General features: G+C 50.9%; 1 protein-coding gene across 1 annotated transcript; it reads left to right on the top strand.

Moving 5' to 3' along the window:
* The first annotated feature begins 4,415 nt into the window (after nt 1-4,415).
* On the top strand, nt 4,416-16,657 carry PTGER3 (prostaglandin E receptor 3). Its single transcript, XM_065673036.1, has 2 exons — nt 4,416-5,252; nt 13,928-16,657. Exons 1-2 carry the CDS (start codon nt 4,416-4,418, stop codon nt 14,213-14,215), a joined length of 1,125 nt encoding a protein of 374 aa, XP_065529108.1. The 3' UTR covers nt 14,216-16,657.
* The last annotated feature ends 5,848 nt before the right edge of the window (nt 16,658-22,505 follow it).

The raw sequence follows: 22,505 nt of genomic DNA on the forward strand, positions 1-22,505 counted from the left end.
GATCAGTGATGCTTGGCATGGAGGAGGAAGTGGAGATTAGGTCAAGTTTAAGAGTAATGTGCTTTTCTAAGAAAAACTAAATACATTCATGGATAGGGTGGTTTTGCACAAGTGTTCTTTTGTAGGAAGTGAAAACTGGAAGGGGATTTGAGGTAACGCTGGCTTTTAATTTTATATAAATTGGGCAACTTTAAAATTCCCTAATGAATAAGTTTTCTGCAGTCAATGATAAAACCCATTAAAACGTGAGTGTTGGAACATTTTAAACCAAGATTGCTTCATTTCCGCTAACTCTTCTATACTGCTGTGTGATAGAAATCACTGTGATGAACAACCAGAGATTAAACAGGCTCTGTGTTGCGTCCTACTTCCCACTAACTTAAATTTACTAACTTCAGTTTACTTTTCACTAACTTCAATTTACTTATACTTAACTCCTGCAGTTAGCTGTTACAGTGAGTAATCTGCAGTATTTTTGTGCTTTTCAGTGCATTGGCATTGCTCACTGGCCATGCTTTGTTCTGGTGGGTGTGACATGTTGCACCATGGGCTTGTATTGGTTATTTAAAACATTGCAGATTCAATGGTGCTGTCACTGGGAACCATTGAACATTATTTAAAGAGTAGTGGAAAATACTCCCACTGCTGAAGATGCTGACTTGAAACCTTTCTGATTGTCAGTGTAGAGCACATATGGTTTGGGTGGGAAGAGACATTAAAGCTCACCCAGTTCCAACCCCTTGCCACAGGCAGGAACACCTTCCCCTAGAGCAGGTTGCTCCAAGCCCTGTCCCTACCAAGTAGGGCTGGATAACTTTTAATAGTGTTTTGTACCTGGTGTCTTTCATTCGAGTATTGGAAAAGGCTTCTTCAAAGCAGACTTTGGCAATCAGGAGCTGGCCAGTGGAGTCTGGAATTCCCAGGATGGTACAGGATGGCAGTGGAGGGGTTGGCAGTTTCATTCTTCATAAGCACCTCACTTTGGCTGGTAACCGTGATGTTTCACTGTTGTCTTCCATTGGGAAGGACTTCATACTCAAGTCCTTTCCAAGCCAGATAATGAGTTACTGAGATCCTAAAGTAAATATTCTTGTGCAATAGGAAAAGATGCTGTCAATGGGGGGCTGGTGGGAGGCAGTTCGACTGAAGCCAATGGAAGTTTTAAGAGGGATATAGTCCCACATTTGGTAACACACCCTTTGCTCCTTGCTGGTAACAGCAGCACCCTGGGATCAGCGTGGCTTTACCTTCATTCCCATGGGAGTAGTTTCCCTGCTAGGGATGCTGCCTCTGCTCCAGTCCCTGTACTGTAGCTTCCAACTGCTTTTGGGGGAGAAACTCTAGCTAATGTTCTTCATCAATCCCATACTTTGTTCTTGGAGCATTAATCAGAATGTATAATTTTCTAGATGATATAGAATAGGTCATAGAATTTTCTGTCTAAAATTCCTTTAATATAAAGGAGGTTTTGTTCTTTAATCAGAGTAACATGAGCTAATAGGCTGCTTGGTTTGGTTTGGGTTTCTTGAGTATGAAAGCATACGTATTTGTGCAAACCTTTCCAAAATGGACAGCGGAGCACCAGAAGGTGCTCCTGTAACCAGTCGGGTATGACAACTGCTTTGAGCAAAGTTCTGCACAATTGACTCACTTTAACAATTTACTGCCATTATCAAAATAAGCAGTATTTTTATTGGGAAAAATAGCACTTACACATGCACCAAAAATGAAAAGGTCTGTGGAGTGCTCCACACTTAGTCTGCAAAATGGGACTAATAGATGCTCTCTCCTGGGCTGGCAGTGGATCCCATCCAGAAATAACACACAGCTTAAGCTCATGGGGAATATTCCCACTGTAAAGCTCTGGGACACAAGAACCCAGCACAAAATGGGGGCACAAAAACATTCCACATAGCAGAGGAGGGCATGGAATGGGTGTAGCTCCAAATAAGACAAATCAATGTCACAATAAACAGGGGAGAGGGGAGGAGCAGGGAAAGGGGTATTTTGCCCTCACACTTTCTACTTTAAGCTGTGTGCAGTCGAATTTAGTGTGAACACTGTTCCCAGCACGGGACTTGCTTTGCAATTGGCATCCTGCTGTGTAAGAATCCAAAGTCTGGATTCTTCCATTTAAGGAGACATCATTGTGCATATTCTAGGAAAGTAGAAAATTAACAGGCCACAGCTCAGTAATTTATAAAGCCAGCCATAACTTCCCATGTGGCTTATTTAAAGAGAAATGTGGCTCTTCCCATTTTATGATTTAGCCTGTGCATGTTGGTCATACACAGTAAAACCTGAGCAGGACAGTATTTAAAGCCATCACAGAATTCCGGGCTGAAAGGGACCTCAGGATCATCTGGTCCAACATTTCTAGGCACAGCATGACCTAGACTAGATGTCCCAGCACCGTGTGCAGCTGAATCCTAACAGCATCCAATGCTGGGGAATCCACCTCTTCTCTGGTGAGATTATTCCAGTGGCTGGTTGTTCTCATTGGGAAACATTTTCTACTTGTGCCCAGTTCAGAACCTCCCCAGCAGTAACTTGTGCCCATCAACCCTCGTGTTTTCCATGGGACTCCTTGTCAAAAGGGAGTCTCCACCTTCTTTGTAGCCCCCCCCCCCTTAAATGCTGGCACATGATGATAAGGTCTCCCTGAGCTTTCTTTGGGCTGAACAGTCCCAGCTCTCTCAGCCTTTCTCCACTCACTGCCCAGCCCTTGGATCATCTTTGTGGCCCTTCTCTGGACCCTCTCCAGCCCATCCACATCTTTTTTGTAGAACAGAGACCAGAATTAGATTTCCTTGGCATCATTTTTAACTCATAAAACATTTAAAACTTCCTAGAGCTCTTAACTCTGCTTTGAAAGGAAAAATGACTTAAATCCCTCGTGGCAGCTGAATCGGTGGAGCAAGATTAGAAATTACTGCTTGTAAGCAAACAAGTTATTGTAATGGGAAATGAGGATTTATAAAGATAATTCGTGTCTGTTCTCTGGCTTGTTGGGAGCTTCAGCCAGGTCCCACCAAGCTCCCGAGGGCAGGAGAACATAGAAGTGGCATAACGCCGGAGGTGCTTCAGTGCAGTGGGTGCTCTGACTGGTCAGAGCTCGCAATCTCGTACTTAGGGGTGCTTCGTTATTTGTGGTTAATCAAGATGGTTATGGGCTGAGAACAGAGAAATGGAAGAAGGGATGATGATTGGCTGCTTTGTGAATATAAAGAATCAAAAATAAGTGACTTGAGCTATGTAACTGGGCACAATGGAAGCACCTGAAAGGATGGAAAGGATACTAGAATGTCTCACAAAGCGCAGGAGACTGATAATAAAGCAGTATTGTGTTTTTCAGCGTGTTGTATGCAATAAAAGACCTGCATCTAACACAGAAGTTAAAAAATGCCTAGAAAAGGATTTCTAGAGTGGCTGATTTGAGTAGTGCAGAAGGTAAAGATCAGTAGGGACTGGTTGTGCTGGTGCCTCTGTGGTTACACACAGGATGATCAGCACAGGTGTTGGTGTGTAACAACACAGGTCTGGTGGTTTTGCATGAGCTGTTTTAATAGTGGGTAATTTCTTATTCAGATCTCAAAACTCTCAGGGGAGCTCACAGAATCCCAGCCTGGTCTGGACTGAAGGGACCTTAAAGCTCCTCCAGCCCCAACCCCGGACTGAAGGGAGCTTAAAGCTCCTCCAGCTCCAACCCCTGCCACGGGCAGGGACCCCTTCCACTGGAGCAGCTTGCTCCAAGCCCCTGTGTCCAACCTGGCCTTGAGCACTGCCAGGGATGGGGCAGCCACAGCTTCTCTGGGCACCCTGTGCCAGCGCCTCAGCACCCTCACAGGGCAGAGCTTCTCCGTGCGATCTCTCTCAATTCAATCCCATCACTTCGGGCGCGACCCTGCTGAGCCTGGGCTGCCCTGGACGCGTCCTCAGCGTTCGGCAGAGCGAGAGCAAAGGAGGAAAAGCGCGCTCGTGGCACACGCGGGCAGCGACTCAGCTTCATCGGGACAACGGGGCCGGGGGAGGCGGGGGGCACCCCAGGGCCGGGGCCGGGGCCGGTACCGCCGCGGGTGACCCAGGGGCGCGGCGCGGGGGCCGCCCGGGGGCAGCAGAGGCCGCAGAGCGGCGGCAGCAGCGCCTGCAGCCGCGCTGGCACCGGCCGGGACCCCCCGGCCCGGCCCGTCCCGTCCCGCCGCGGGGCACGGCCGGTGCAGACCCCGCCGGGGCTCTCAGCGCTCCCCCCCCGCGGCTGAGGGGCCGCCGCCGCCTCCCCGCCGGGACGGGGCGGACCGCACCGCCCTCCCCTGTCCCGTCCCCCCCGCCTTATAACGCCGCCGCCGCCCCCGAGCGCCGCCCGCCGCCGCCATGGCCCGGCTGCTCCGCGCCCCGCCGCTGCCCGCCCCGCCGGGATGAGCGGCTGGCGGCAGTGCCCGGGCGGCCACAACGGCTCCGAGCCCGGCGCCATGCGGCAGCGCGGCAACGGCACCGGGCGGGCGGCGGCGGAGGGCTGCGGCGGCGTGTCCGTGGCGTTCCCGCTCACCATGATGGTCACGGGCATCGTGGGCAACGCGCTGGCCATGCTGCTCGTGTCCCGCAGCTACCGCGCCAAGGAGAGCCGGCGCAAGCGCTCCTTCCTGCTGTGCATCGGCTCCCTGGCGCTCACCGACCTGCTGGGGCAGCTGCTCACCAGCCCCATCGTCATCTCCGTGTACCTGTCCAACCGCGCCTGGCACGCCATCGACCCCTCGGGCCACCTCTGCGCCTTCTTCGGCTTCAGCATGACCGTGTTCGGCCTCTGCCCCCTCTTCATCGCCAGCGCCATGGCCGTGGAGCGGACGCTGGCCATCCGCGCGCCGCACTGGTACGCCAGCCACATGAAGACGCGGGTGACCAAGGCGGTGCTGCTCGGCATCTGGCTGGCCGTGTTCGCCTTCGCCCTCCTGCCCATCGCCGGCCTGGGCCAGTACACGCTGCAGTGGCCCGGCACGTGGTGCTTCATCAGCACCGGCGACAGCCAGCTCACCGGCAGCCTCTTCTTCGCCTCCACCTTCGCTGTGCTGGGGCTCCTGTCCCTCGTGGTGACCGTGGTCTGCAACCTGGCCACCATCGAGGCCTTGGTGTCTCGCTGTCGGACCAAAGCGACCGCGGCGCGCTCCAGCAAGCAGTGGGGACGGATCGCCATGGAGACACTGATCCAGCTCCTGGGGATCATGTGTGTCCTCTCGGCCTGCTGGTCACCACTGCTGGTAGGTCACCGTGCCACCCGACGTGGGGTAACCGCAGGACTCGTCCATCCCTTGGGGCGGGGGGGGGCACCAGTGGCTTGTGTTCCTCATGGGCAGTATAGATGTCCTCTGAGGAAAGAAAGTGGGGACAGGGCTGGAAGGACAGGGTGCCCAGAGAAGCTGTGGCTGCCCCATCCCTGGCAGTGCTCAAGGCCAGGTTGGACACAGGGGCTTGGAGCAAGCTGCTCCAGTGGAAGGGGTCCCTGCCCGTGGCAGGGGTTGGAGCTGGAGGAGCTTTGAGGTCCCTTCCAACACAAGCCGCGATTCTGTGATTCTGCACTCCCAGGAAACAGCTTTCAATGATTTTTTATTTACTCCCAACTTGTAACAAAACTTCAGTGCTTTGTGATCAAAGGCTTGGCTTGTGGCTTTGTGATCGCCTCCTGGCTTTCAGCACATTGCTTGCTGCGCCCCATTTACAGCAGCATTCTGGGCTTCTTGCTTCTGTTGCTTTGAAGTGTACCCTTGCACTGCTTTCCACCGTTCTGTTACTCCTCACTTAATGACCTTTCTTTCAGGAAGAAATCACACTGCTAGCAGAGAGTATGGCTTGTTGAGAGTTGTGCTTGGAATCCATGAGCAGGCAGGGGCTGAAGCAAGCTGCAGTGATTTTCAAGTTACGTGTACTTTACGGCTAGAGAAGGAGTTTCCTTCTTGTGTGGCTGTGAGGAGCAGGGCTGATGAAGGTGACGGTGAATGGGAATGAAGTAAAAACACAAAACAATTTAGTTTAGTAATGTTATCCTTGTAAATTAGTTCAAATTCCATCAAATCTCCAAAACAACCCTGCCCCAAAGCAAGCCACAGGCTGGGAGTTAACTTTCTAGAGATCATTAACAGCTTGTAACGAAGGTAAAGCATGCAACCACAGTGAAACTCTAGTGAGGACTTGAGAGTGCTGTTCTGCTCCTCGCAGCCCAAGGAGCGTTAGGTTTGGGAAGCTAAAGCAGGAGACTGCCCTGTCACCACCCCACCGTCTCCGGGCATGGGGCAGCCGTGGTCCCAGGCACCTTGGCTCGCTGGTAACGCTGTGGGGCACGTCCTGCTGACGTCCCACGGGGACACCCCCGGGTTTCTGTGTTTCACTGCAGTTAACCGTTGCATGCTTCCCCGTCATTAAACACATTAACGCATCAGGAGGTAGTCAGTACATGAAGGACGGTTTTCGCCTCTCAGCCCTCCTTTTGCAGTGTTTCCGTCGGGATGCGCGTTCCGCCCGCCGCAGCCGGGGCAGCAGGATCCGCGCTGCTCCCTGAGCGTTTAACCTGCCTGGTAGCATGGAGGGAATATCCCCGAGGTGAGGCACACTGCGGCGCTTCCCTCGGAACCTGGGTGCTCATCAGACTCGGTGCGGGTGCAGGGGCTCCTCTGGGTGCTTCCCTTTCCGCGGCATTCTCGCGGGTTTAACTGAAGGATAGAGCTGCCCTGGCGCTGCTGGGTGGAGCTGGGGAAGCGTTAATGGGAAGTGTTAATGGGAAGTGTTAATGGGAAGTGTTAATGGAGCGGAGCAGCCCTGACCCCTCGCTTCGGGAGCTGGTGAGAGGGAGCAGGGGTACTTGGAGCTGTGGAAGGGAGCTGGTTCCCTGGAGAGGAGCCCGAGTCAAAGGCAGGGGCAGCAGAGGAGATAGCGGCTGTCAGCATCTTGCAGGCACTTGGTGGTGGTGGGGAGGACTTGCTGCCCCTGCGGGGGACACAGCCTGGTCCAGGGTCACCCTGCGGCTGCAGCACTGGGGAGCGCCCACCTTGCCCCGTGGAGCCCTGCAGAACCGCTCTGCTCAGCGTGGTGTTCTCCGGTCTCCGTGCTCTCAAAGCGCAAGGGAGCGGTTTCGCACGTCCTCCGGCTTCTTTTGTACCGCTGCAAAGTACGAGTTGGGAATAAGAGGGCATGTTTGGAGGAGTGACCATGGAGTAACGCGGATGCATTTTCAGTGGAAGCCAGGTTGTGGAACTCATTTAACCTCTAAATAGCGCAATCATGAGCAGTTGTAGAAATGTGGTTGTAATGGGAATCCAGAGGTTTGCAGAGATTTTTTTTTTTGTTTCTTATTTTTTAAGATATCTGAGTTTTACAACTGAGAATTAGTGGATTCTGAAAACTTTTACAGTCAAACAATGCCCTTTTACACAGACACGGTTTTTAGACTTGACCTGTTGATGCAAATGACAAAATCAAATGTGGTTTAACAGAAAAGTAACACTTCTGATGATAATGGCTGTGCTCGAAATGAAGCCTTCTGCCTTCTGTTGGTGTACACCGGATTTGGTAGCAGACAGGGAACGCCGGCATGATCTCGTTTTGTTGTGTGCTTAGGATCTTACTTGAATTCTGCCTGGAGAACCTGGCAAAACACTTAAATTTAAGACCCTGCTTTATCGTAACTGATTTCCAGTTTGTGTTAATCTTGTCTTTATTTTGATGCTCAACTGCGGAGCGTAACCGTTGAACTAAACTGTCAGCAGGCTGCGATGGGTCTGAGGGAAAGAGAAGAGGCTGGTTCTTGGTTGCACAGAAACACCAGTGCAGCACAAACTCTCACATTAATTCTTTCAGAGCTACAGGCTCAAAATTATTCGCTACCAGTTGTTTCAAGGGTAGTTGAAGGCAAAATGCTCAGGTATTCTGCTGCTTTTCCTATTAAAATACTCATATTTAAAATAAATTAAATTCAGGAATTAAATAACTTCTCCTGTACAGGCATTTTTATTAAAAACATGTTATTTTGTAGCATTTTTAGAGGTGTAAAACATAGTTCTGGAAAGCACCTTCGCTTAGAACCAAGGACTGAAATCGCTGAGCTGCTATTCTATGAATCAGGAACTGTTCCCACTAATGCTCCTCTTTCCCGTCTCAAAACTGCCCCAGATCCTTTCAGTTTGGCCAAAAAAAACAGAGAAAAGGGGAAAGAAAGGAACCCGTGTCCATGCTGGGCAGTGGGAAGTTCTCCTGCAGGCCCCCGGAGCAGGGTCTGTAACAGCATTTGTGCTGCTCGAACTGAAATCCTCCATCCTGCCTCGGCTCCAGCACACGCAGCAGAAGGAGTCCTAAAAATATAACGAGACAGAATTGCCACTCTGATTTTGAACCAGGGTGGTAGGTGTTGTACCGTGTTTGAACCAGGGTGGTAGGTGTCGTACCATGTTTGAACCAGGGTGGTAGGTGTTGTACCGTGTTTGAACCAGGGTGGTAGGTGTTGTGTTGTACCGTGTTTGAACCAGGGTGGTAGGTGTTGTACTGTGTTTGAACCAGGGTGGTAGGTGTTGTACCATGCTCGAACCAGGGTGGTAGGTGTTGTACCATGTTTGAAGCAGGGTGGTAGGTGTTGTACCGTGTTTGAACCAGGGTGGTAGGTGTTGTGTTGTACCGTGTTTGAACCAGGGTGGTAGGTGTCACACCGTGTTTGAACCAGGGTGGTAGGTGTTGTACCGTGTTTGAACCAGGGTGGTAGGTGTTGTACCGTATTTGACCCAGGGTGGTAGGTATCGTACCGTGTTTGAACCAGGGTGGTAGGTGTTGTACCATGTTTGAAGCAGGGTGGTAGGTGTTGTACCATGTTTGAACCAGGGTGGTAGGTGTTGTACCATGTTTGAACCAGGGTGGTAGGTGTTGTACCATGTTTGAACCAGGGTGGTAGGTGTTGTACCGTGTTTGACCCAGGGTGGTAGGTGTTGTACCGTGTTTGAACCAAGGTGGTACATGTAGGTGTTGTTAGTCAGTACAGGGACCACTCTCACCCTCTCTGTCCTGGCTTTCCATGGTTCACTCTGTTCATGTTTCATCAGGAGGATCCTGTGCTCCTACAGCTCACTGCTTTATGTGTGAGAGAATGATTTAAGCAACAGCTTAGGGCTGGTGGGAGAGGAGAAGCAGTGTAAGGGGATGAATCCTCCTGTCTCCACGATGCGTAGAAAATGTCTGGGGCTTTGGAAGCTATCTCAAGAAGGGGTTGTGCAGTCGGGGACCAGGAATTTCCCATCAGGTTGCAGACCAGCTACTCAGCTCCTGCTTGGCTGAAAAACAAGCATCTGCAAGCACATCAGCTGCTTCATTCTCCATCCTTTACTGCAGCAGTTTCCAACCTAGTTTGTAAAACTACAGGAATGTGTTTGGAAAGCTTTTGTCTCCCCCTTCTAACTGCAGTGGAAATTCATTGCGAGCTCTTTGCAGTGTAACAACGAGCTGCCTGGAAGTCCCCGGGGCCACGCCGGCTGCCCATGGGAAGTGAACTAGTGGCAATATGGCACAGGGATGGTTCCCAGCCGCGGTCTAGGAAACAACCTGGGAATTCCAACTTCGTTCAGAGCGCTGCAAAGGTGTCTCAAAGAACACATGCTGTGTTTGGTTGTAGGTTTGAAATCAGAGCGGTGGAGGCTTGGTGTTGCTGTAAGCCTACACTCAGTGATGCAGTAAAGGGTTATCTACTCTAACTGAATAAATCCAATTATCAGCTTTCTTCATTTTGAGCCCAATTTTTTGCTGGCATAGATTATGTAGTCCCAGTGACTTCATTGCAGCTGATGTTGTTCCTCCACCTTTTGCAGCCTTAATTCATTTAGAAGCCCAGTGCAGGCCCTGATAAACAACCTCTAAGGATATCAAGCAGATAGAATTTCCAGTAGAGCAATTGTTGGGACAACTGATATTCCAGTAAAAGAATATTATGTAATAAACCCAAAAATAAGAAGCAGTTTTCTGCTTGGGAAATGTATTTTATTAGCCTGATATTTCTGTAGCTCCATGGGTTCACTAACAAAAGGACATGACAGCAAGGGCTGCAAAACAAGGGTCATTGCGGAGCTCCCAAAGGAAGAGCTAGAAGAGCTGGGAGAAAGGGACCTGAATACTGGGAATGACGAACATGGTGTGGTTTCCCTGCTGCAGCGTGTTCACACAATACCGGTACCCTCCACGGCACTGGGATGCTGCAGTCCCCACTGAGGTGGGCTGTGCTGGATGCTGGACTGCTGGGCATGGGACGCAGATGCTGCTGGCAGTGTAGACCGAGCTGTGACAGTGACAGTGACAACAGGGCCAGCAACAGCACCCTGAATGGTTGTAAGTGGCAGGCAAGTGGTAGGGTTGTGGCTGTGTGGGCCCGGTGCACAAGGGGCTGTTCGGTGTGGTCTGTCCCTGTATCTTCCCGTACTTTGCAATAGCTCTACCAGTGGTTACTGATTTTCATTTGCATTTAAATTAAATGTAATCCTGAGCTGCTTCTATTTCAAGAAACACAAACAGTTCTAGCTTGCTGCCCCAGCTGCCCTGCCTTACGGACCCATCTCAGGCTTTCCAAGGTCAACACACGGTTATTGATCTGGAACCCAGAATATCCCTTTGAATGGAAAAACCCTCCCCCGCAGCCTCTCCTCCTGGGCACTCTTGCGCTGGGTGTCCCAGTTCCTGGGGACAGCAGTGGTCCAGATGTGACCTTTCCGGGTGACTCTGCACTCCGAAGGCGGCCCTCTGTGGGGAAAGCCTTGCTGGGATCGCTCAGCCTCTGGTGCTGCTGGTGTGGGTTCTCCTGGTCCTCTCGGAAGGCTGAAGTCTAGAAGTTGACAGGACTGTGAATTATTGGTCACAAGTCTCATCCCTCAGGCTCTTCCCTGCTTGTTCAGAACTGCCGGCGGTTCATTTAGTGTATGGCACCGCTGACCTTGGCAAAGACTGCGAATTAGATATGCATCAGCATCACTGAGCAGGGTTACCCATCTCCATGAGGGTGTCCAGGCTGTACAATCAGGAGAGGTCTTCAAGTCATGCCCAGAGAAGCTGTAGCTGCCCCATCCCTGGCAGTGCTCAAGGCCAGGTTGGACACAGGGGCTTGGAGCAAGCTGCTCCAGTGGAAGGGGTCCCTGCCCGTGGCAAGGGTTGGAACTGGAGGAGCTTTGAGGTCCCTTCAACACAAACCAGGCTGGGGTTCTGTGGTTCTATGCCCAGAAGAGATTTGCAAGCAAGAAAAGGACCTGTCCAGGAGAAGTGAGGTGTTCAGTAGCCAACCTTGGAGCACAGAGTGCAGCACAGTTCCTATCCCACCTCCCCAAGTTCCAGGTTACTCCACACTTAGGACCTGGTACCCAGCAAGAAGCCCCACTCGCTGTTACCTGCCATACATCATGAGGCAGGCTCCATCCTGGCATCAGCTCTGCCTTTTGCCTTGCTCTAAAGCACCCCAGAGCTTCCTTCTGCATCACAGCACAGGACTTTCCCGCTGTACAGCCGATAACCATGTTTTGGCAGCAGGTTAATGCTCAGAAGATATTCCTGTGTTTATGGGCTCCTGGGAAAAACATTGCAATACAAAATCTAATGTAGCTTATCTTAGAGAATCAAGTAAAAGCTCTAAAGTGATATATTTTGAAGCAGCTGGAGTTGGTACAGAAAGCTCAGGAGAAAACTCCAGACAACGGATACTGATGATGACATTTATCTGACATGTATCAGAATGTGATTCCTAATTCCCATGTTGTATATTAGTGCGTGAGGGCATCACACCACCAACCTGGTGAGCTAGCACCAGCTTTAAAAAACAGCCAAGCAAGAAACTTCTCTTTGTTTTCACATGAGCAAGCAGGAGCCCGATACCGAAGCCAGTGCTACCATGGCTGGAGCCCTGCCCTGGAGATCCCAGGCTGCTCCTCTCTGGTTTGTGTTGGAAGGGACCTTAAAGCTCCTCCAGCTCCAGCCCCTGCCACGGGCAGGGACCCCTTCCACTGGAGCAGCTTGCTCCAAGCCCCTGTGTCCAACCTGGCCTTGAGCACTGCCAGGGATGGGGCAGCCACAGCTTCTCTGGGCACCCTGTGCCAGCGCCTCAGCACCCTCACAGGGAAGAGCTTCTGCCTAAGAGCTCAGCTCAGTCTCCCCTCGGGCAGGTTCAAGCCATTCCCCTTGGCCTGTCCCTACAGGCCCTTGGCCCAAGCCCCTCTCCAGGTTTCCTGCAGCCCCTTTGGTGATGCTCTGAAAAATGAGTGATAAAATTACCTCAAAGTGTAGGCTGCGGGGTAAAAGCATGAATCAAAGCTGCCTCCTCTTTGTTTTTCCTGAATAAACGAATGACATTTGCTGACCTGTGCTTACATTCTGACATGTGCCATCCACATAACGCACATGGCAGGACCCCGCAGCCCTGTGCTGCGTCACTGGGATGGTAAATGGAGATGCTGCTGCGCCCAATGGATTTTCATCCCCCAGAAATCAACCTGTGTGTGGCTTTTGGCTGCCAGGCCAGAGCTGGATCATGCTGTCAGCTGTGGGAGCCCTCAGCTATGGAAACTTCTTCTTGCGTGAAACATCTTACAGTGTAAATAGTGTCTCTCGGCCATGCCAGTGCGGATACTGTGGGAAACATTCCTAAATATATCCCTCTGTTCACTGGGGGAGCTGAATGGAGGGAGGAAGGAGGAAATAAACACAGGTCAGGCTGACACAGAGCACAGCCTGTGGCTTTCAACAAAAGAAAAAGGTTTTTTGCTGTTGACTTAAAACACTTTCTTGACTCCTACCCCCAGACACCTTCAGTAACCCTTTCCTTCTAGTTTGGCTGAGCTTGTATGCAGAACAATTTATCTTAAAATCAAATGGTGACATTTAGAAGTCATAGAATCAAACAGCTTTAAAATAAATGAAGACATTTTTGTGTTCTAAATTCCTTTTCCTTACTGTTAATCTCATCATTTTGAAGAGCTCGACTCATCCTGTATTATTCAGCTGTTCCGTGTAATTGCGATATCTGATCATGATAACATCATGGAATCATGGAATAGTTAGGGTTGGAAAATGAGGACCTGTAAGTCAGTTTGCAAGGTCAGTAGTTTCCCTCTGTAGCCAAGGCCATCTCGAACCTCTTGGGCACACAGGCCGTGTCTCAAGCAGGGAGCAGCATGTGCTGCCTGTGGTTAGCATGAGGTCAGTAAATAAAGCTGAGTGATGCTGAAAGGTTCCCTGCTTATCACTTATTTTACACACACGGACTCAGTGCTCTCTCCATGCTTACGTGCTCTGATGAGGGAGGAAAAATGTTTATTGACAGGATTCTGCCTGCAGCCCTGCTCCAGCTCTGGGGCAGCAGCACAAGAGGGACGTGGAGCTGTTGGAGCGAGTGCAGAGGAGGCCACAGAGCTGCTGCGAGGGCTGGAGCAGCTCTGCTCTGGAGCCAGGCTGAGAGAGCTGGGCTGGGGCAGCCTGGAGAAGAGAAGGCTCCTGAAGGGGAGACCTGAGAGCAGCTCCAGTGCCTAAAGGGGCTGCAGGGAACCTGGAGAGGGGCTTGGGACATGGGATGGAGGGATGGGATGAGGAGTAACAGCTCCAACTGGAAGAGGGAAGAGTTAGATGGGATCTTGGGATGAAGTTCTTCCCCATGAGGGTGGTGGGACCCTGGAGGGGGTTGAATGGAGAAGCTGTGGCTGCCCCATCCCTGGCAGTGCTCAAGGCCAGGTTGGACACAGGGGCTTGGAGCAAGCTGCTCCAGTGGAAGGGGTCCCTGCCCATGGCAGGGGTTGGAGCTGGGTAAGCTTTAAGGTCCCTTCCAACACAAACCAGGCTGGGGTTCTATTGATTCTGTGATTTTACCTTCCGGGACATCTGCATGTAGTGACACACAGACTCTTAACAGATACCTCTTTTCCCCCCTGGATTTCCTCAGATAACGATGCTGAAGATGATCTTCAGCCACACATGGTTTGAGCACTGCAAGGGATTCTCCAGCGAAGCCCAAAGCTCAGAACTGCACAAGGAATGCAATTTCTTCCTGACCGCCGTGCGTTTGGCTTCCCTCAACCAGATACTGGATCCGTGGGTTTACCTGCTGCTCCGAAAGATCCTGCTCCAGAAGTTCTGCCAAGCAGCCAACGCTGTCTCCAAGTGCTCCAACAACGAGTTCAAGGAGAGGTCCATCACCTTGACAGAGGAAATCCGACGGACAGCGGCCTGAAGGCACAGCCCTTTTGCGTGGAAGCTGCTTTTGCCAACGAGTCATTTTAAATCTTACTGTGAATTGGGGTGTCTGTAACTCGTCAGCATCGTGTAAATAGCTCAAAGTGCAATTACGGAGTGGACCTCCAGTGCCAAACAGTTATTTATCCAACGGGCCAGGAATTCACAAATGCAGGAAGGAACTGGGTTGGTTTCTGCATTCTCTTGTTATTGTTGTTCAGAGCTGAGCTGCAGAACATGGCGTTTTGTCTGCCTAAAAGAGAGTTTGGAGGGAATTCTCTTGCATTAAGGTAGAAAAAAATGGCTTTTCTATCGGGCACTCTTGGAACAGATTCAACAGATTAAATTACCGACAGGACCTGCTCCTATATATATATTTTAATGCTAAGATAATCTACTGCAGAGAGTCCTTTTTTCCTCCTTTTTTTTTTTTTCTGGAGGGACAAGGGGGAAAGAGGCAAAATAAGAATTGGAGGAAGACAAAACTAGGAGGCTTTATTTGGGTTTCAGTGGCTTAAAGCTGAAACGGCCGTGTGACGGTGCATCATTTTCTGTCCAGAACTAAGGCAGCATGGATTTGTCCCGATAAAAACTCATTCTGCGTGGATGCCAAAGCGAGCTCATTTGCTGAGGAGGGTGAAGCACTGGGACGAACAGCCCGAGTGGGAATCTGGGATTGTTTTATTTTAATAGGAGCCTGGGAACTGCCCGGGCTTAGCCAGAATTGCTGTTTGCAAAGCACGCTGTAAACCCACTCTGAGCAGATGGAGAGAGCGATAAACAGGTTGTAAGAGACAGTAAATGTTCTTCTTCCTGTAGATTAATGGCGAAGGTTTAGAAAGCCAAAAGTGCTGCTTTCAGATGAGTTGTTTTACTTGGAGATGCTTGCGCCCTGGGATGAAATGAACATCACGTGAATTTTAAGGAATGGGGGTGCCACTCAAAACGTCCTCATAATTAACATGACCTGCAAAGCGGCCAAAATAGGACCCCAAATAGTGCCCAAAATAGTTTTTTTCTTCTTTCTTACAAAAAACCTAAATCTGCGAGCTATGGCAGCTTGGAAATTGTTAAATGAAGCAGACTGGAAGAGGTGGGTTGGAGTGGGTGCATTAATCACATCTTTCCCCAAGTCACTTTTGGTCTTTATTAGAAAACTGAGTTCCAATCCCTTTGTGTCACATCTGAAGTTCGTATTTGAAAGAGCACCATTTTTATGTTGTTTTCTTCACCCTTTTGTAGATGACAGCCTCTAATGTCTCCTCTTTCATGGCCTCTTGGGTGGAATTAGATGCCAACAGCATAAAATACATCGTATTGTTTTACACCACGTATTATGTGCCATATAGTGTCGAATTCAGGGGCCTCACAGGCAGATGTAATCCCGCATCTGGTGGGAATTTCTTGCACAGAACCTTTGTATTTACTTCTCTTCCATTGTTTATAAAAGTGACTCCTCAGCAGAGGAACTGGCTCTCGCTGTTCTTGCTCTGCTACTGCCTTGTCTAATTCCTCATCTGCAGAACTCTCATTTTCTCTGGGTGGCATTTGAGTGCGCCTTACAAGCTAATAGCGTCTTACTTTAATCCAAGAGCCAGCCTAAACCCACTTGGCAGTGCTGGGGAGCGGGTGGCCTCGAGGATCTTAAAGGTCGTTTCCAACCTGACTGATTCCGTGGTTCTTTGTCAAGACATTTCCAAGCAACAGCAGCACTCGCAGAGCGTTCAGCGTATCTGGGATCCCGAGAGGGGGAAGCTCAGTGGGGAAGAGTGGATCGACCCCTTCTACAGCTCTTTAGAGCAGCGAGAGGAGAGCTCTGGGTTTCCTGCCCGTGGTCAATCACACACATGGCACTGAGAGAGCAGCTCAGCCATGGCATCGCCTGAAGTCGTCAGAGAGAAGTCACCCTCCAGAGCAACAGCACATGGGGTCCTCTCTCCAGCATCAGGGGTGGTCTCACTTCAGTTCACTTCATGTTGTCACACCGTGCTTTTTTTTAGTGAAGAAGGACACTTACATGGCAAAAAGGCAGTTCTGGCTTCGTGGGGGTGGCATAATGAAAAAGCTACTTTTAGCTATCAGGAATTGGGAGAGAATGCCTGGTTTTGATTTGTTTACAGAGGAGTTTGAGCACTATTTGCCAGCCATGGGATGTGGCTGGAGAACGCACTTTCAAAACTGACTTCAGAGAGCTCCAGTGTCGATGAAAGCTGTTGTTTCCATTTACTGCCTGGGTGGGAAGGTGTACTTTTGTTGCACTTCTTTAAAGATGCCTTTCTAAAACCGGCTGTGATATGTTGTCCTTCCGTCAAAGGTGTTATGGGAGCTGTGGTGTAGAGAAACACGATTTTGCGATCATTGTTTGCCTTAAAAACAAGCCTGTTTGTGTCCCAAATCCGTGCGTGTTGTACCCGTCAGAATAAAAGTTCAGTGGAGTAAACAGTCTCTTTCCTTGATGGCTCTTGCAGGGACATGGGGGCAGAACCGTGTTGAAGAGCTCGTGCTCTGCTGGAGCTGCAGGTGGGGGGGACATCAAGCTCCTGTAGTTCCGTCACTGGAGCTTCATGCAGCAGAGGGGCAGGATCCCCTCCCTGAGCTGCTGCTCACGCTCTGGGGGTGCAGCCCCGCACACGGGGGGGTTCTGGGCTCAAGCGCTCACTGAAGCCGGGTCATGGGGAGCTTCTCCTCACCCAACACCCCAAGTCCTTCTCCTCAGGGCTGCTCCATCCAGTTTCCACCAACCTGGGGGTTGCCCTGACCCACAGAGAGGACCTTGCACTTGGCCCGGTTGCGCTCCATCAGGTTCACAAGGCCCCACCTCTGCAGTCTGTGTAGGTCCCTCAGGATCCCATCCCTTCCCTCCAGCCTGTTGGTCCCATCACACAGCTCGGTGTTGTCCTGTAAAGCATTATTTAGTAACAGGCCTTTCCAATAACCAGTGTTTCACAAAGCGCTGCTGCTGATAGAATCCAGTAGTTATGACAGCTTTGCACAGGTCAGCTCTTATCTGCACCATCTCCACTAACATCCATCATTAGGATGGGCAAATCCAACCCACCACAACAGAATTCAATGTGCTGCTCCAGTGAGCTGGTAAAACACCACCATGTGTTTCTGCCAAGTTAAATGACCTCCAGAGGAGAAACAGCAAAAGACCATAGGCAGTTCAGCCTGATTCCAAACGTCCTGGTTGTTTCCTTACTGCTCAGTGGATCCAGAGTCCATCTAGAGTCTCACCCCAGAGAAACAGCCACTTGCTAATAGAGAGGGAAGATACTCAGTGAAGCTCATCTTCCCAATTACAGTTTTTCATGGCTGCTGTCCTGCAGGGATACCCTCCTGGAAGAAGGGGAATAAAGGAAGTATCCCTTGGGGAGGTGCTCCATGGCAGAAACCTGTTTTCGGTATAAACTTCTCCTGCAGCTGGGGCAGAGCCTGAGCCTCCAGGTGCAGGAGTTAATGTCAACAGTGCCCAGCTGATGGAAACCTTGAAACGGGTGCTCTGCAGCTGATAACATCAAAAGCAGCTTCATTTACAGTTTCTCAGCCCACATGATGCTGCAGAACTGGAAACCGCATCACTTCATTGTTACCTGATAGTGAGCACATGTGAGCAGCTGGCCATCAACAGTGGCTGCTCCCCTGAAGTCTTTCACTTGTGGGGACCAGAAGGGAGCATGAATAACTCCATCTGTGGGTGCTTTGACATGAAAAGGGACCCTCTTGGTACCAAACAGACAAAGTCCAAATTAGGGATGGAGCATCTCTTGTGAGACTCCCAAAGAGCTGTGCAGGGCCACAGAGCGGCACCGAGCACGGTGGTTGGGCTGTGGTCACTTTGCAGAGCCACACATCGCATGCTCCATCTGTGTCCAGTGCTCAAGGCCAGGTTGGATACAGGGCTTGGAGCAAGCTGCTCCAGTGGAAGGGGTCCCTGCCCGTGGCAGGGGTTGGAGCTGGAGGAGCTTTGAGGTCCCATCCAGCCCAAACCATTCCATGCTGCTGTGAAACCCAGGCTCACCCCCGCTGCAGCTCCGCTCCCAGCCCGAATTCCACACGCAGCGGCAGAAACACCTCTCAGCCCGGGCTCCACAGGACACCCAATTTTAGGTTTCTCTTTTATCAGTTAATTTGATCTGAGTTAAACGAAACCCAAGATCACAACAAAGAAACTGTGCTAAAGGGAAAACGCAGAGTCAAGAGAGCGCTGAAGGCTGTGACACGAGCGAGGTGGAACCACAAAAAGCAAATCTATTTTATCATGAACAACAGGAAGAACAGCAGCCAACAGGTCTGGTTGCCCAGAGACAGCAGAAAGCTCCCACTCTGAGGATAAGTGCTGGTTTCAGCTGCATCAGCCTCTGCCCAGAGCCACCGGAGCCCTGGTGGGATGTGAGGAGTGTTTCACAGGCTCACGTTCCCTTGATGAAGTTTAACCTGAGGAAGAGCTCACCCTGAGCGCAACCCCACCACCAGTGGTACCCTGTGAGCCCTGGGGAAGCTGCTGGTGGTTTTCCATGTGCTTCCTCCACTCTGTGCAGAGTCAGAGCTGGTGCTCGGGCTCATGGAGGGCACATCCCAGCTTGCTCAGCAGATCATAGGAGTATGGAATCATTGAATCACGAAGTGGTTTGGGTTGGAAAGGACCTTAATATCATTCAGTTCCAACCGCCTGCCACAGGCAGGGGCCCCTTCCACTGGATCCCCCAATACACTTAAGGAAACCAAATGCAATGAGTATTTTCAGCACACTGCTGTGACAAGTTACCAGCACAGTGACAAGGGCCAGAGAAAATGAAGGTGGGCTGTTGGGTCCTCGGAGGCACCAAGAAAGTGGCCATAGGGCTGAGCTGGTCCCCGATGGAAGTGGGAACATCTGCCTGCCCGCACGTAAGATGCTGTGTGTTTGATGGAGCGGTTTAGATGACACCAATGCAGGAAAAGGCTGGGATCAGGGATGTTACCCGCAGGAGCTGCGCACCCAGGGCCACTTTCCATGAAGGACTGAGGTGTTCTTCCATCTCGCAGTGATCCCCCAATCCCTCAAGTCCCCAGTGTCCAGGACATTCCCCAACTCCCTCCAGCAGCTCCAGGCTTCGGCAGACCCTGGATCTGGCCTTGGCTGATGGTGAATACATCAAATTTCCCTCTGTTTCATGCATCTGTGCATTACTATCTGCACCGCACGGACACACAAGTGTATGTTCCACACACTTGTTCCCATCTAATCCCAATGCAAACCTGGCCAGCTTTCATAGAGCAGCTTCTTCCATGCTCAGGTGCTTGGTGCAGAAGCTCCCTGGACCCAGCAGGAGCTTCTTGGGATGGCCAAGAGGATTCCCACCGCAGCAAGAGCTGGTGTGACTGCGTCATATGGGCATGAGTTCAGACCTCCCAGCTCCAAGGAGGGAGGAAGGGACATCTGCAGCCAAAGGGAGAAAGAGGCATCTCTCAGCTGCCTGCGAGCACCCAGGAATCCTCAAGGACTTTCAAGTGAGCAACAACCCAGACTTGGCTCATGAAACAGAAGCTTGCAATCCACAAGCTATTTGGGCCCAGCCAGTTGGGTCTGGTGGATCTTTTCCAGGGGTGATGGGACCGGAAAGGTATTTACAGGCTGAGTCCTGCAGATCACCACTATTTATGGGACACGAACCTCCATGTAGCTCACTGGCATTTATGTTCCTGACATTCCTACCCTGAGATGCCCGGCTGAGCCCCGACTCCTTTCTGTGCATTATTAATGTGCAGCCATTTCACTTGGGAACAACAGGTTATAAATTAACCGGCTCCTACTTTTATGATTTCCCAGGTTTTTCTCATCGGAAGCCCAGGCACTGCAGTGAGCTCCTATGGGGGTTGTGCTGGAAAGGGACACAGCTTGTCCTGGATTCAGGAAGCAGCAGTGAGTGAGTCCCCAGGGCCACTGCAACGGGTGCCATGGCTGCCCCATCCCTGGCAGTGCTCAAGGCCAGGTTGGACACAGGGGCTTGGAGCAAGCTGCTCCAGTGGAAGGGGTCCCTGCCCGTGGCAGGGGTTGGAGCTGGATGGGCTTTAAGGTCCCTTCCAGCACAAACCAGGCTGGGATTCTATAGCTGTACGACTTTGGAGCGGTGATTTGTGGCTCACTCTGCAGCTCCAACCATGTCTGGTTGGCCCCAGCCAGTGGCAATTCTCTGGCCGGCTCCATTGAGCTCTGGTTTCTCTCTGAGCGCTGTGAATGTTTCAAGGATGAAGTCAAAGGAGAATCAATTCCGAGTTCTCCCAGGCTTGTCCCTGCTGGCGTCGCCGTCAAGCATGGAGCAGCCTCAGCGGCCCCAACGCTGATGAAGGATGCGCAGAGATTCAGCCCTCACTTCAATCCACTGCAGAGCATAAAGAACCCCTTTGAACAGACAGCATGTGAAATATGCTGAAATGCATTTTGTTACAGACAATGTATTTATATTTTGGGCTCTTTGTTTTGATAATAAATTGTGGCAAAGGAAAGAAGCCCCAGTTATTATGACTTGCTGTAAACACACTGATTTAACAAACCCTGCCCACCCTTCAGCACTCAGGCTGTTTGCACTGAGGGGAGCCACATTTATTACACCATCCATTAGGAGAAATAAATGTGGCATTTGCAAAAGCTCTTGGGCTGGCAGACGGAAAGAAGCATCCGCCCTGCTTTGGAGTGACTTTATAGTGTGAAGACATAATCCCCAACAACCTGTGGTTTATGGGACAGGTTGGAGTCAGTTGGATTTTGCCTGATGTATTTGCCAGTCACTGGCTCTTGATGTGAACAGGCCCTAAAGGGCAAATACAAAGACATGCTTAGGAGCCCTTTGCCCACATTTGGGCAAGGTTTTGTCCCATCCTGGGACAAAACTAGGGGGAGGTTGTAGCCTGTCTCGTGCAACACTGCAAACACCACAAGGGAGAACCGGTTCCTGTACCTCAGGTGTAAGAGATCTTGAACCTTTAAATACTGCAACATAAAGTATTTAGAACTAAAGGAGCATTTGCAATATTAACAACTTTTATGGTTCATAAATCACAGAATCACAGAATCACAGAATCACAGAATCCCAAGCGCAAGGCAGCACCAGCTCTCCATAGGGCTTCTCATTTAGCAGGATGGAATGTGACAAGGTTCAGTGGCTCCAGACTAAAGCCAGACGGTTTCACCTTGCACGCTGGGTGCTGTGCACTGAAAACAGTGGCTGTGGCCTTAGAATAAAGCCACAAGAGATGACAGAGTCTCTGCATCAATTCATGGCTTTTCCCAGCCAGGGCAGACAGAGCCTCTGGTGATGCATTCTCCAGGCCCTCGCACTCACGCACCTCCTTGCCCATTTTGGTCTCCGAAAGCTAATCATTTCTCTGTTAAATCTGTGCTATCACTTGCACCTAATGAAGAGGGGGAGAGTCGCCAAGGTACAGAGATGAGAATGTGTCAAAACACTCTGGAAATAGATGCTTTAGTATTGGGATAATCAGTTCCCCCCTTCCCATTCCTTCCATGCTGGTGCTCTTGATTATTCGAAAGGCAGATGAGAGGAGGTTACAGGCTGCAGGCTACTGTTCTCTCCAACCGGAGTGTTCCCTTGTTGGCCATCCCTGCCATCAGTCATCTCCTGGGCCAGCACACATGAGGACGCCTGGTCACTTCCACTGTGCCAGCGAGGAACTGCAACAGGAGACATTCAGTGATGATGTTTTATCCAAACCATAATAACAAAATGATCTCTCTTTGCTGAAGAATGTCCTTTTCCCTTGGCTGGTGCCTGGCTCCAGCAGCAGTGGGTTCTCAGCCAAGCGTCACAGAGCAGTGATAAAGCAGCCGGGGAGGTTAAACCCCAGATACATTTACATCATGTAAGACAAGAACTGATTGTCTCCTCTTCCCCGTGCCAAGGCTACGGTGTTCTTGCCAAAGGTGACAAGCAAGGACACGTACTCAGTGACCGCAGAAGGATGACGTGATGCTGCTGGTGCCCAGCCGCGAGGATGGGGAGTGAAAGGCTTTCCCCAGGAGCACCAAATGAACCTCTGCAGGGTTCCTGCTGGACACGGGCTCTTTCCTGAACCCTCTGATGCGGACACCAGCCCCTGGTTCACCAACCTGAAGGCCAGTTCAGTCTCTAGAAGGCCCAGCAGCACAAGTGCTGCATTACCATGGCACATCTCCTTCCATGTCCGCAGTACAGAGACGTCTTCCGGACAGCCTTGTAGCAACCTCCAAAGACACCTGAGAGCACAGACCCACGTCATCGAATCATGGAATGATGGAATCACGGAAC

This window comes from Lathamus discolor, chromosome 3 (genome assembly GCF_037157495.1).
Source record: "Lathamus discolor isolate bLatDis1 chromosome 3, bLatDis1.hap1, whole genome shotgun sequence".
In the NCBI taxonomy this organism is placed as follows: Eukaryota; Metazoa; Chordata; class Aves; order Psittaciformes; family Psittacidae; genus Lathamus; species Lathamus discolor.